The 14,535-nt window shown below is 37.9% G+C and overlaps 2 protein-coding genes across 13 annotated transcripts in view; both read right to left on the bottom strand.

Moving 5' to 3' along the window:
• The window catches only part of mark2b (MAP/microtubule affinity-regulating kinase 2b), a 56,264-nt gene extending 54,355 nt beyond the window's left edge, over positions 1–1,909 (bottom strand). For all 12 annotated transcript variants that reach the window (XM_030161742.1, XM_030161745.1, XM_030161749.1 and 9 more), the window contains exon 1: positions 613–1,909. In XM_030161742.1, coding sequence (XP_030017602.1) covers positions 613–663 — 51 coding nt within the window. In that variant the 5' untranslated portion in view covers positions 664–1,909. The remainder of the gene's footprint in view (positions 1–612) is intronic.
• A 4,188-nt stretch (positions 1,910–6,097) lies between these two features.
• On the bottom strand, positions 6,098–14,535 carry krcp (kelch repeat-containing protein). The gene is made up of 13 exons (XM_030161677.1): positions 14,137–14,535; positions 13,657–13,818; positions 12,925–13,006; positions 11,772–11,831; positions 11,419–11,647; positions 11,118–11,204; positions 10,852–10,983; positions 10,130–10,317; positions 9,172–9,368; positions 8,991–9,085; positions 8,831–8,885; positions 8,139–8,236; positions 6,098–6,782 (listed from the first exon to the last, which is right to left on the bottom strand). Exons 1-13 carry the CDS (start codon positions 14,196–14,198, stop codon positions 6,544–6,546), a joined length of 1,686 nt encoding a protein of 561 aa, XP_030017537.1. The 5' UTR covers positions 14,199–14,535; the 3' UTR covers positions 6,098–6,543.

Here is a 14,535-nt window from a genome sequence, read left to right as displayed (position 1 = left end):
CAATACTGTAGACCACCTTATTTTAAGGGTATACCTAGTATTGAATTATACCAAGCTTCAAGTACAATAAATTAATTAAATGCCATATCAAGTCTCACACAAAAGACAAGCATCGTGTGTTGCTTTGAAAAAGACTTAAAAATGAATACTTGACTTCTTTGAAATTTTTCAGGAGATAATGGATTCCTCACGAGGTAAAAAGCATAAAGAAAACTCGTTATATACCATTTATTGTGAAAGAGTTATGCATTAAACCGGTAAGTTGATGTCACACAATGTTATGGTTAAGTAATGTGTGACTGGCTGACAGGGTTGTCTGTATTGCAACAGGTCAAAGCTATGAAGAGTCAAGTAGGAGACATGCCCTAACACACAGACTAAACAGAAACCTAAATTTGTTCTTCTATTCTACAAGGAGTGGGAAATCCAGTGTAAGTGCGTAGGCAAGCTGGTGATTCACTGGTGTGTGGCAAAGACAACAGAGACGGAGAGAAAGCAAAGACACAACCAGGCCAAACAGGGCCTCTCTCCAAAGCAACAAAGCTTTGCAAGATCAAGATATAAAAGGCTGAAACGCTCACTGGATTAATTTAGTGGTACATTACATCTTACCTGCCCAGCTGAGTTTTCAATGACTTGCACCAATGGAGTCCTTGTTGACATTTTTAAAAGACTTGGAGTTGCCAAAGAGGGGAGAGGAACAGTGAAACAAGAACGATTTTTCAGTCTCTGCTGTGCATTTAAAAGTCGTTTAGATGATGGTTGAGGGAAACTTCCAACAGATGTCCAGTGCTAGCCAGCTAGCAGCACAACAGATCGCCAGTGAATCAACAAGTTGAATCCCACATCAGCGGCTAGCCAAGTTGGCCAGCTAGCTAGAAACTAGCTAGCAGCAACCGCACGTCCCATGTTTGTCAACAAGCACAAAACAGAAAAAAGCAAATGTCCTTTTATTTTCGGTTAGGGTGTGAAGGCATTCAGTTCCTAATTAGCATTTACCAGCGTCGAAGTCGACCTCCAAGCTAACAGCCTGGTGCTGTGACGTTTTGGCCAGCTAGCTGCTGGGGCTAGCTTGAAGAAAAGTTGGGCAATGGTTGTATCGAACAAGACAAGGTTCAATTAGGTGGCTAGCATGCTAACTGGTGAGGCTGCTAACTAATGTCTAGAGAAGCCCCGAATGTCGCCAAAATCTATGACAAATGTTTATCCTGCGTCGTTTTCATAACGCGCCACACTCGTCTTTATTTCTCTTTTTGATGCAAAGATGTTTCCTTTCAGGTCTTAAACCAGGTCCGGGGTCTAAAAACTTTCAGGCCAAAGTTATTCCCGGCGAGGTCTCGACCTTCCCAACTCACACGAAACAATTCCGATTTTTTCCCAGGGAGATATCCAAGACAGGGTATCCGAAAAATAAAAACAGCAATGTGTGAAGTGGTCACATGGCAGGTGAGAAACAAGAATTAATTTATTGAGCTAGCTAACTGACTGGCCGTCATTAGCCCATGTAGCTAGCGAATTTTGGGTTTCTTTCAAATCCAAGGTAGCTAGTTAGCTTTATCCTCCGGCGGCCGCAGCAGCAGTGACTGCCACAGAACAGCCCACAAAACTCAAAATCCACGGAAATCACCGGCGCTCTTCCTTGTGTTGCGTGATTGGAATAAGGTCGTTCACCAGTGCTGCACTGCAGTGTGGCGATATACCAGTCCGTCCTGTCGGTACAACGACCGTTATTATTCCTGTGACGACCGACCGAAGGAAGTATCATCAGGTTGTAAAATCCATTATTGGTAAACTGTGGTTTTCTTGTTAGGAGGTGCGTGTCGGGGGGAGAGAGGCGAGGAGCTGCGCCCGATTGCAGTCTATGCGCACGATCCTGCCCTGATACCGGAACAAGCTCGCGGCAACATGGCTGCTGCACCACGACTGAAAGAGGAGGACTGGAAGGAGGGGGCAAAAAATAAAAAATAAAATAGAAAAAAAGAGCAGGAATTAAAAAAAAAAAAAAAAAACATATATTAAACATTAAATAAAGAATGAGAAAAATACGGAGTAAATTTATAATACAAAAATAAAAATAAAATTTAAAAAAAATTATAAACTGGAAATATATAAACACAAAATATGACAAAAATTAAAAAAATATATATATATAAACAGCTATTAACGGACCAAAAAGTCGAGAAAAACAAATAAAAATAACAAAGTGAATAAAATAAAACTACTAAAGAGAAGAAGGGGGACAAAAAAACGAGAGGATTCGTTTTTCTGTTCGGCTCTGTTCGGTTCTTTTCGAGCCTTCGTTAGTGACCGAGATTCTTCAGGTTGGTTTAATGGCAGGTGCAGGCTCAGTAAAGTCTTAGCAAGCATTTTGTATCTAAGTTACAACTTGCCAAGCATGTACCCTAGTTTAGTTTTCCCACCTTTGAGCATGGATCCCAGAAGAACTGAAATTTAAAAAATAAATAAATAAAATCAGGCTTTTAGACCCCAAAAGTCTGTAAATGAAGCAGTCTCACCAGGTAAAACAATGTCTTTGCACCTGAAAGACACAGTCACTGTTAAATAATTTTATTTTAATGCAGCTCAGGGTATACAAGATTGGTACATCGGTTATAGATTATTATAAATGGCCTCAAATATAGATAAAGTCCATTTTAATTCCCCAAATTGTGTTCATTTGAACTCCAAATAGAGTTGAGCCACAACACAACAATGGTAATTATCATGATATAGTTTGATATCATATCCCAACACACCATAATATATAAAGTATGGATTTGTTAAATATTATGAAGTTTCTTTAGTGATCAGTGGCCATGATTTTTATTGTCTTATTTGTCTTTATACTTTATTTTGGTCAAATTGTCAAATAAAACACAATATTTCAATGTTTTGTTGACTTATTAATTTATATTCATATAGTCTCATTGTTTTCAGTGTTCCAACTCTAGCTTTTTTTAATGCCCTCACCCCAAAGAAGAGTTAAAAACCACAAATAGCCATCTTGTCTCTTCAACTTTCACTCAGGACCAAAAATCTGCCTTTAAGCTGGAAAAATGATGCAACATTTAGACTGATTGAAATGAAATATTAATATTTTAACATAATGAAACAGCCAACATCATGTTCATGAAATCAGCCCTTACATCACTTATCCAAGGTACAAAATTAACTCCACCCCCCCCCCCCCCCAAAAAAAAATGTATGTATGATTATTCTTCACGTTTCAAGAGATTAAAATGTACAAAAGGATGGGTTTCAGCTTTTCTTACATGCAAATACTTAATATATGTCTCAAAACTCTTGTTTGTGTAATTGCAGGCCCTCATTTCCACTGCAGCTGTGAAAATAAGGGTGCTTTGTTAATATGTGTTCATGCTATCCATAAGTGTGACTGTGACATGCTGACAGCTGGCATAGACATTTCCAAGTTACTTAGCAACAGCCATGGACTGACAAAGATGATATGGCCACTGTTGGAAGTGGCTGTACTCAACCAAGACTACTGAAGAGACACAAGCCACAATGCAGAACTATCATCATTTACACAATGCAAGGATGTGATGGATAAAATTAAAAACACATGAGGATGTGAAGGGGTGTGAGGGTATGAAAGGCTTGTTAGCAACGATTGGGAGAGCGTCCAACTGGCAGGATTTCCTGATGAATCAAGGGAAAATCACATCTCTGATGATGGAGGGAGTGTGGTCAAGGGTATAGACTGGTACATGAGACAAACACTTCTGTTGTCTGGGCATAATGCAGCATCCACATCATTGTTCCTGTGCAGCAGAGAATCACTGTGCCTTTCTCTTTCACCAAATGTCAGAGAATGCCAGTTGTCATTGTTTTAAAATGCAGAGAAAATGAGCATATGACCTCAATTACACCATATTCATACTGAGGGAAATGTACTAGTGTCGCCATCTGCAGGATTCAGGAATGTATTACAGAGCATCCATGTATCTGCTGTATATACAGTATGTATCTATGTCTGTTTATTTATGTATGTATCTATAATTAACTGTAATATTAAATATCAGTATGGAGAGCAGGGTTGTTCCAGAAAGACTTGAAAAAAAATCTACCATTATGGGGAGAAAAGCCTCCACAGTACCCTGAATAGAGGGTTTTTCCAGAATTCATCATAAGCAGATTAATGTTGTGTTTGTGCTGTTGTCTAAATATTACCATAATACAGACTTAACATTATGCAAAAAAATATGTGGTTTTAGCTGAATAACAACCACAATGGAATCATAGTATTTTAAACCATAATGACCACACCTATCTCTGCGCAAGATTTTTTGTACCAAGGCCTGTATTACACTGGGAAATAGTGCATCCAGATAAGCTGCTTCCTCTGCTTGAGTGAATTAGAAAAAAGAAAGGCCTGACACTTAAAGAGCTAATGTTGCACGCAATCTCTCTATGTATCTACCTACAACTTGAAAAAATAAAGAACATATCTCACAGTCTTTCCCATGTCTACAGTATTTCCTGCTGTGTCCCATAAATATTTGGATGAAAACACTTTTTTTTTTGGCTGCCATGTTCCTATTTTGCTTTGCAGAACAAATGACACAGAGTAGGAGGATGAACCACAAACTGTTAATTGCAGCTGATTTGAGGGTATTTTAAATCTCACTGGATGAACATCAGAAAAAACATACCAGCCTTTTTATCTTGAGTATCCTATTCCAGAGTGCCAAGTGTATCTGGCTGGATTGAGATTGTAATAGCAGTGATTCAAAAATGTTTCCAGTCATCTTTCTCTGTACAAGCTGGATACCTACAAACACCAATGGATGGTGTTGTCTATGAAAATCAAGCTCAGTCCTGGTGTTGGTGATGTGACATCCAGTTAAAACAGTGTCCGATTTCACAGCTACGTTGTTACATGTGGTCAAACTTCATTAAAGTATAAACTATTGAGCTGCATGTTGTGAGTCAGGAAATTAGTTAAGTTATACAGGTCATTGAGCACCTCCTAAGGCACGATGACAGAAAAGAAGAATGAAAGACAAGCAGGTAGAGTGTATACATTTAAAGGAAATGGAAAAAAGTATACAGAATTTAAGAGTTTGAAGAGATGAAAAACCTTCCTGAACCTGGCAATTTGACAGGTACTGACTCACAGCGTAGGCAAAAATTAGTGAGGAAAAAAAAAACAAGTACAGACTGTGCTCGATGACACACTTAAGTAATTACAGAATTAAATCCTGAAGAATATAATAAATGCTAACTCACATTACTTTTAATTTTGTCCAATGCAATAGTCTCGATTCCTGTCCATTAAGTGTATTGCATTTTTTATGCAGCTGCAGGTTTTGCAGAGAAAGAATCAAACCAGAGCAAATGTATTTTGCAACAAAAAAAGAAATGGGCATTTGCTTTTGATGTAAAATGTTAAGGAAGCCAGCCTTTCCTTTGTATCGCCAAAGGAAGTGCTGCTGCACAGGCTTATATCCTTCAATTTATTTTATTTTTAGTCTTCTCTTAGGTCATTTTGTGCTTGGAAGTTAAATTTGTAAAAAACTCAGTAAGTGCACGTGGCATCTGTCTTCAATTTACCCTGGAAATGCTAAAAACATGACTCCAGCATCCTGCATAGTAGTATTTAAGGTACATTACTATTTTAATTCTGGTGTAAAATCCAGAATACAAATACGGGACAATGACAGTTATATGACCCAATGACAGTACAAAAAAAAAAAAAAAAAGGCTTCATTCAAGTCATGATCAGCAGTTCAAAGATAATCCCTCTCGAATGGTTCTTAATCTTTTATTAAAATGTCTACGTTTAGGTCAGGTTCTTTGAAGATAACATCCCGTGTTAGTCAGTCTGACTTTAGCTCATGTTAGTGTTGAGTTACAAGGCCAATGGGGGAAGTGATTAAAGGCCCTTTCCGTTTAATGTGTCAACCTCATTTAAATTACATCAGGTTGACACCTCAGTAAAAGGGATACCTCAGAGTTTCGCGTCAGGCTGAAAAAGTGGGTTAGTTGTTCTCCAAGTGGAAAAGTTTATACACGCCCTACATCTCCTGCAATCTTACTTTATTTATGATTGCATCACATACACGCGCATTCTTTATAGAAGTCCACATGTTTATTGAGGAAAGATAACAAGTACAGCAACAAGAGCCGAGATTTTTTATATTAAAACACAAGCAAAAGTTTGGAGGGGATTAAAATTTATAGCAGTGATGTGGTTTTGAACACAAATTACACATTAAAATGTATGAAACATTTATATTTAGCCTGAGAAGAGCTTTAAATTATATACAAAAATGTGTTTCTTCCTTGATAATTGAGTATCACTAATGCAAAAACAAAATTATTATTAGATGATGTGACAAGAATAGCTTTTGTATGAGGCTGTAAACTGTAAATCCCATAAAAACACCACAGAAAGTAGACAGAGCTTAATCAGCACAACACAAAAAGACAAACTCCAGGGATATAAATAATAAACTCAGGTGTGTGGGTGCTGAGATATCTTCACATGGCATCAGGGAGTGAGGATTCACCTCAGATTCTTTAAATATCTCTGAGCAGCTCCTCCACAGCCACAGTCGTCAGGTCAGAGTAGAAGTTGCCCTCGTTGTCTCCGCCTCCGAACACCAGCAGAGTTCTGCTGACGGAGCCTGCATCCACGTCCGCGTCTTCGCCTTCCTCAGAGAAACGGTACCGACTGGCTGTTTCCATGGTGATGATGGAGTGTCCCGCTCTGGGGATGGAAAGCTGAGGGTGCGTCACCTCTGTCCAGCTGTTAGTATCTGAAACATTTTGATGAGTGACAAGTATTATCATACATTTTTGTAAAAATCTGCATGGTGTATAAGAATCACTTTCCCTTATGTTTATATATTGAGAGACTAGGTTTTCTACTCGAGGACAGGTACAAAACAATGGGCTATGAGCCAAGTATGAGACTGATACAGATCATTTTGAGACAATGCAATTAATGTTATTTAATGAATTTATCCTGCAAAAAATGTTAAACGTCTATATTTGTATCATGGTAATTTTATTAGGTTTTGGATAATCTCTTCACACTGTAAGCCTTAATAATCAATTTAGATTTATTTACTACTTTGAACAAACCTGCATGAGCAATAAACAATAACAAAGACATTGGACTCAATACACTAAAACAGAAAGAAAATGGAGGCCACATAAATCACTTTGACAGGTTCATTTAGAAGTTGATGTGCAACAGAAGACTGCCAATGTGTGAGCAGATGTGACTGAGAATTAACACAATAATGACAGTTAGAGTGCATTTTAATTCTACCATTTTATGGAGCAATGGCTGCTTCCACTTCTGTTCCTGCAGTTATAGTTAATCACAGAAAAAAATATTAGACCACCCTTGTTTTCTCCAATTTCTTGTTCATTTTAATGCCTGGTACAACTAAAGGACCATTTGTTTGGACAAATATAATGATGACAAAAATAGCTCATAAGAATTTAATTTCAGAGCTGATTTCTAGTCATTTTCCATGTTTTCTTGGTAATAACCAAAATCACTGAGTTCTTACATAAATAGCTTTGGCACTGTACTGCCAAAAACAGTGCTTTTAGGCATTCCATGTTTTCTTTTCTGTCTGTTTTAGTCACATGATACACACAGGAGTTAGCACTTGATTGCATAACCATTGTTTTTGATGACTTTTGATAGTTTAATAATTTTTTCCATGACTGCAGAAGTAAAAAGGCTTTGGTTCTGAAAATGTACAAGGTTTGACCTCTGATTAGAAGCTTTAAAATACACTCTTAAAAAAAAAAAAAACAAAAAAAAAAAAACTGAAAGAGTTGATATAGTGTTGTACTAAAACAATACCTAAAGTACAGCGCTAAGTCTTGAAATGTGTGGGAAAGAACAAGAAGAAACAGGAAATGGCAAGTTGAGCTGTATTTTGCTGATTTTTATGTGCTTCATCCCCTATTGCTGATGCATTTCATTCCAACTGAGTCATATGATTCTGTTAACAGCTCATGCAAACATGTTTTATTGTTTACTATTGTCTTAAATGTAACAGTCGTCTACAGCACTTCGCATTTTAGTCAGAATCATTCTAATTGTGTCAAATCTATAATCAGCCACTCAAGTGTTTAAACCCGTCTCTCACCTATATCAAAGATGAAAGTGTCACTCAGAGCGTTGTTTCCGTTGTAACCACCGTGGATCAGAAATTGTGTATCTGAGAGCACAGCACTGCCATGCCAGCTGCAAAAGACAAGCACAACAATGAATATATACAGTTCAGACCATGTAGCAGATTATAGATTCACAGATATGCACTGCAAAAATCAAAATCTTACCAAGTGTATTTTTCTCATTTCTAGTCAAAATATCTCATCACACTTAAAATAAGACATAATTTTAAAGAGTAACCTGTGAGTGAGATGTAGGAACTTATTTTTAGACAACAGATCTTGAAAATCTTATTTCAAGAAATCTTACTAAGATAATTTTCACATGTTCCATTGGCAAATTACTTATTTTTTTGCTTAATTCAAAATTTGTTTGCTAAATTCAAGCAAAAAAACCTGCCAATGGAACAAGTGAAAATTATCTTGGTATGATTTCTTGAAATAAGATTTTCAAGATCTATTGTCTAAAAATAAGTTCTTAAATCTCACTGAAAAGTTACTCTTTAGGTGATCATGTCTTATTTTAAGGATGATGAGATATTTGGACTAGAAATGAGAAAAATACACTTGGTAAGATTGTGATATTTGCAGTGTAACAGCACATACACTTATTGTGTTTATATGAAGTAACCATCTGAGAACAAAATAAAAGTGTTGATGTTTTTACCTTCGAGGAGAGGGGGCTTTTCCATTTGTTTTCACAGCAGAAAACTCCATCAGACCTGAAAAACAACAACCAGATCAATAATTTGTACTTTAAATGTCAGATGTGTTCCCTGTGTGTTAAAGAGCAGAGTGATTTCAGCGTGGCAGTGGGTGGAGCTCACCAAGGTCCAACATGTACATGTCGTTGTAGCAGACTGGTGTGTCCCAGCCACCAAATACATAGATCTTCCGTTCCTGCATCACACATGCCGAGTGACTGAAAAAGACCAAAATAAAGCATTAAAGCACAAGACATGATAGTGAATTAACAGATGCCGAGGTGACATTTCAGACCCATCATACCCCGAGCGTGGGGAGGGGCTCTCCCCCGTCACGATGGGCTGGTACCAGATGGAGAGGTGGGGGTCGAAGATGTACAAGGAGTCACTGCAGCCGTCGGGCTCTGGGTTTGGGCGAGGAAACACTCCGCCCAGTACGAAGAGTTCTCCTCGGAACATACTGCAGCTGTGGTAGGCCAGTGGAGGAACCTTACCTTGTGCCTGACGAGGAGACAAGAGGAGAGGAAGTCAAGTAAAAGTAAAAAGGGCGTGTAATCAGTGTTGACAACAGGCCAAAAAAATGGAAACATCATCATTGGAGAGTCTGGATCCAATGGGAAGCAAGGTCCTGCGTAAGACTTGGTGATTAAAGTGTGCACAAAAAGATAAATATTCAGATTTTTTATGCATTTTTTTGTATGTTTTGTAACTTTAATTTACTCCATCGCATGTATTCTAATTTCATCTTGATTTGATGTTATAAAATGGGTGATACTTTCATTCTCGTTATGTTGATTTAGACATTTAACTTGCCTGACTCATTGGACATACAGCTGGAATAATAATAAATACCACTGTTAAACAATGGCAGGATTGTCATTCTTCTTCTTTCCAGTATCTGTGCTTTTTAAAGACCCCCCTTCTTTGTTCAAGAACAACCTCTGAGCTGCAACTACACTCTGAAAATGGCAAGTTTTGACAAGGACACACATCTATTTACGCACTTTTTCCTCATGATATGCCTTTGCCAAGGTACTGTTGCAGTAACCCAACTCAGGGTCACTTAAGAACTTGTAAAACAACTAAGAAAACTTTTACTCCTGTTCCTGAATGATCAATGGAACGTGCAAGACCCATCTGCAGCATTGGCCATTTTTGTGCTCATTCTACTAAAAAAAGGTCAACTCACTTTAATATTTATTGGGTTATTATTGTTGTTGTTGTATTTGATATTAAGGTGTTATATACACATCCAAACCCACCTCCACCATGGTCCACTTCCAGCTCTGTGTGTCGAGGATGTGAACATCATTAAACCACTTCTTGTTCTTGGAGCCTCCGAACACAAAGATCCGCCGAGAGTCAGGGTCATAAACAGCCGTGTGACCGATCCTGGCCTCAGGGGTCGGACCCTCAGCCATGGTCTCCGCTGCCACCCAGGACATGTCCTCTGTTGGACAGAGACAAAAACATGGACCAAGTTAACACAGAAAGATTCCCAAGACAAGTAAATAATTTCCATAACAATATATATATTTTTTTACTTCAACATTAAAGTGTTAGCTTTTCAGGCATTTTGTATCTGGATGCATTCTAGTATTGAAGATTCATGAAAAAAACAATAAGGTCAGGAATTTCTTCAGTTTATTCCCAGAGCAGATTCATCATTTCGAAAACTTGATGTCACCTTCAATAAGTAGAGACAACAATAACTGTCTGAATGTGTTTTAACACTCTTAGCAACACTGTGCTTCTTGTCAACGGGTGAGAAACAGCCAATAAATGCTGAGGAAAACATTCACTCTGTTTACTTTTAGACTCAGCCACTGGAGACTCGACAAGCAGAGATAGCTCAGTTAACACTGCTCCAACTCTACAACACCCTAAAATGGTTTTGTCTTGAATCTATGATCAGCTCTAGGCTTTAAACACTTGAACTGGGTTTCCACTGAGGCCCTGATATTCACAGAGGTTGGTGACTGACCGGTGCAGAGCTTCCACATGGGGTCTTTGCAGAACTGCATCCTGGATCCCTGTCCTCCGATCAGAATAGCCGTCTGAGCATCGATGGGACACAGCGTTTGACCCCAGCGACCTGATGGACTGACCAGCGTGACTGTGCGAAAACCAGATGAAAATGCTTCAGGTTTTTAACAGGGGTCATAATCTCTAGACCTAAGGCATCTGCAGAACCCATCAATTTATTTCTTAACAATCCTAATGTTCTGTAGTGTTTCTACACAAGCTCACCGCTCTGTGTGGGAGTCTTGGCCTGCTTACTCTTCATCCTAACTGCGCTCTGAGGAGGCGTTCTTCCCACAATCCCTTGTGTTTCTCCTGTTCCATTAGTTGTAGAAACAAGGAGAGAAAGGTTTTACACCTCCACACGAAGCCACAGGTGGGGATCGAGTACAGTTTATCAGCTGCAGTACTCTGACTGGCTGGTACACAAATACTTTTAATATCTGCAGCAAAAAAAACAAACAAAAACGCCCCTCTTTGTCCACGTTACTCTTCTCCTGCTGGACTCAAAACATAACAACAGACTCACCTGCTCCCTTCGTCTTCGTTCCATCTCCTTCATTGCTGAACAGCTTTTGGCCGCCTTTGTTTTGACCTCTGACCTTCCGTAAAGGTGTGGTCTTTTCTGTAACACTGGGAAAAACATTCTCTTGGTCCCTTCTCTTTGCCACTTTCTTCTCGTCACAGTCTTCTTCGACTATTTGTTCTCTCTTCCTCTTAATGTTGAGCTCTCGGGCTGAAAGGGGAGCCACTGTGTCCTGGAGGAAGACAATGGAACAGTTTGTCACTTATAGAACTATAACACAAGCTCTGCTGAAGAAACAAAAACAGTTATCAAGAATCAAGTATGAAGAGAATTAATACATCTATCAGGTAAATTACCTTAGGTGTGTATTCCTTCACAGCCAGGATGAGCTCAGGTTCTGAACAATCTAGTTTCCCCTAAGGAAAAACATGTAGATAAGAGATAAGAGCTTCCGCTTTAATAAAAAATAAAATATAAAAAAAGAGCAAATCACAAACACTAGGGCCTGGCCAAATGAAAGTGAACATCAGGGTCAATTTCTTTTTTCTCTAAAACAAAATTTTTGATTACTCAGCATGAAAGACATGTCGTTTCTAAAAGTGTGTTTATTTAATTTGTACATCAATTACAACTGGATATTTAAGAAAATACATGAGAATACAGTGTAAATTAGGAACAATAAAGGTTGTAAATGAATGTATACAGCATAAATTCAGAATGCAAATAGCAATGTGTAAATAAAAATGTTCAAAATATATGCCTGTCTAATCTTATATTTCATAATAATCAAATACTATAATGATTTTGAATGTTTGTTATTATAAAAAAAAAAAAAAAAAACAGCAGAAAGATGTGTATTAAATATAGTAATAAAACATCAGTTTTAGCAGTATCTTCATAAAATCTTTGATTATTATTCTGGTGCATCACACTGAACAAACACCTCACTCTGTTACTTTTTTGGATTCTTACTCTGTTACCAAGAATGAACGTCTTTTAAAACTAAAACTAAAAATGTTATCAATTTCATTTTTAGACATAATGTACTCTCATAAATTAAGAAAAGTGTGGTATGCTAAATATTTGCACTTTCCTTGAGGAACAGCACTTTCTGGTATTTTTTCCAAACCTTGAATAACTGCTGTATGTTTTTCCTCACTCTATTACTTGGTCAATGATGATAAATTCATGTTTTTATTAAATATTTGGTTAATATTATTTAATGGCATGTTAAAGTACTTGCTTAGAACTACAATTTGAGCCATTATGGTTTCTGCTAAATCAGTTTTTAAAAACAGATATGGAATGATTAGTATTGCTGTACAGTGCTTCTCACTCTGTTACTCGCTTGGCCAGGCCCATTAGTGCATTAAATTTCCACATGTACCCTTTTAAGCTTTCTCTATATAACCGTTAACTCCAACAACAGCATACCCTCTTCTCTTCATACCCCATCTGCCTATTCTCAGTGGGTTTAATCCTAAAGTTCTGTGTGTATTTGATATCTACCAGGTTTCCTCCTTCCACAGTTACAATCAGGGTGACGCTGTCCATCCATGTCTCCTCTTCCCACTGCTCCCATGACAAACACCTGTGGTAAATAAGACATGATACGCAAGTATTACTAATGGAACGGGACATTTTATTTGTCCATACTGACCTCACAGCAAAACACACAGAAAACTGATGATTCTTTGAATTACTGTTCAACTAAACAATGTCCAAATGTATTTTAATTTAAACAGAGGTAAAAAAGAGGCAATTTTTTTTTGAGAAATGGGGACCAAAGTGTTTGAATGTTAGTGGGTTTTCTTCTGTTTCTTTATAGGGTGTGAGGGGAAAAAAGTAATAATAAGAATGTCATTGTTATGGTTATTTTATTTATTATTATTATCATTATTTTTTGTCCTCCATTAGTGGGAGGGTCATTGTTTTTGTGGTTATGCTTAACTATGTATGTAACTATGCAGCTTAGAGTGAAATGAGGTGAAATATTGTAATACATTATTTAGGGAAATGGGGCGGGATCAACTAAATAATAAATTACATTAAAATTGTAGTAAGCATTTCTGTTGTACAATAGTATCGTTCTTTTTTGGTTGCCTTATATTGATATTTTGCTTAAGTCATTTTTTATTTTTTTTTTGTGATTGGATTGTGTTTTATATACCTCCGAAATAAAGCATTTCTAAGCAGTCCTACACCTGATAAACAGTATATTTTGGATCAGAGCTCTCGTACTTGTTGTAAGGAGTCAGTTTGCCAATGGTGATGGGGATCCGATCTGCATCATCAAGCTCCGCGTTGACGCAGATCCTCTCCCCCCACGGGCCGCTGCTAAACAGCACCACCTGTCGGACAGTCGGGGGAACTGCAACCGCCACTTTGGACGATCCATCGGCGCTACCAACAAAAACAAAACAATATTTAGAGACTTTTTTAAAACACAAATGACACTTGACTGGCTGTGACTAAACAATAAAATGTTTATAATGCATTTCATGACAACAGAAAACAGACGGAGTGAGCCCCTTTAATGAGGGGCCAATTTAATACAAGAAATAGTTTATTACGCTAAAATGGCTGGCAACCACTGTCAACTAAATGGACGTATTATAAAAAGCAGCGAGTCAACTACAAAATACAGTCAAAGTAAGTTTTTAAAGCCAGACAAGCCGTGGTTTACATGAAGATAAAATCACTATTCAAACACAGACTCACCAGAGGAGCCTCTGAGGCGGACTGTTCACTCCAAAAACCGCATAAACTCCAAACTCGTCCATTCTTGTACTTCCCTTAAAGCAACGATGGGTTTCTTCGAGGTATTTCTGTTAACTAGCTTTATACTGGTGCTATCTTAAATATCCAAACAATCGTTGATTCTTTGCTCTTTACATCTCCCGCCACCAATGTGTACACACTTTCTAAACTCCGCGCTAGTTCTTGGTAGCAAAGTGTGTGCACATGTTTTGCTGTTCAGAGTCTCATAGTGGTGCGGAGTCAGTGATGTAAGGTATAGTATCTGGAAACAAACGCACGTCTTGCATTCCCCGGTAAGTTAATCAAGCGCATCTCAGGTTGTGTCACTCAACGTGTAAGCCAATCATAACACTGTATTTA

Source organism: Sphaeramia orbicularis, chromosome 18, assembly GCF_902148855.1.
Source record: "Sphaeramia orbicularis chromosome 18, fSphaOr1.1, whole genome shotgun sequence".
Taxonomy (NCBI): domain Eukaryota; kingdom Metazoa; phylum Chordata; class Actinopteri; order Kurtiformes; family Apogonidae; genus Sphaeramia; species Sphaeramia orbicularis.
This window is presented reverse-complemented; position numbering and strand designations above follow the sequence as displayed.

What these genes read in the sequence shown, in the direction of transcription:
- krcp (XM_030161677.1), bottom strand. Translation starts at nt 14,198, where the DNA reads ATGGACGAGTTTGGAGTTTATGCGGTTTTTGGAGTGAACAGTCCGCCT. An exon ending in CATGTACATGTTGGACCTTG is followed by an intron (nt 8,886 to 8,990) that starts GTGAGCTCCACC and finishes GTTGTTTTTCAG; the next exon opens with GTCTGATGGAGTTTTCTGCT. An exon ending in AAAGCCCCCTCTCCTCGAAG is followed by an intron (nt 8,237 to 8,830) that starts GTAAAAACATCA and finishes TGTCTTTTGCAG; the next exon opens with CTGGCATGGCAGTGCTGTGC.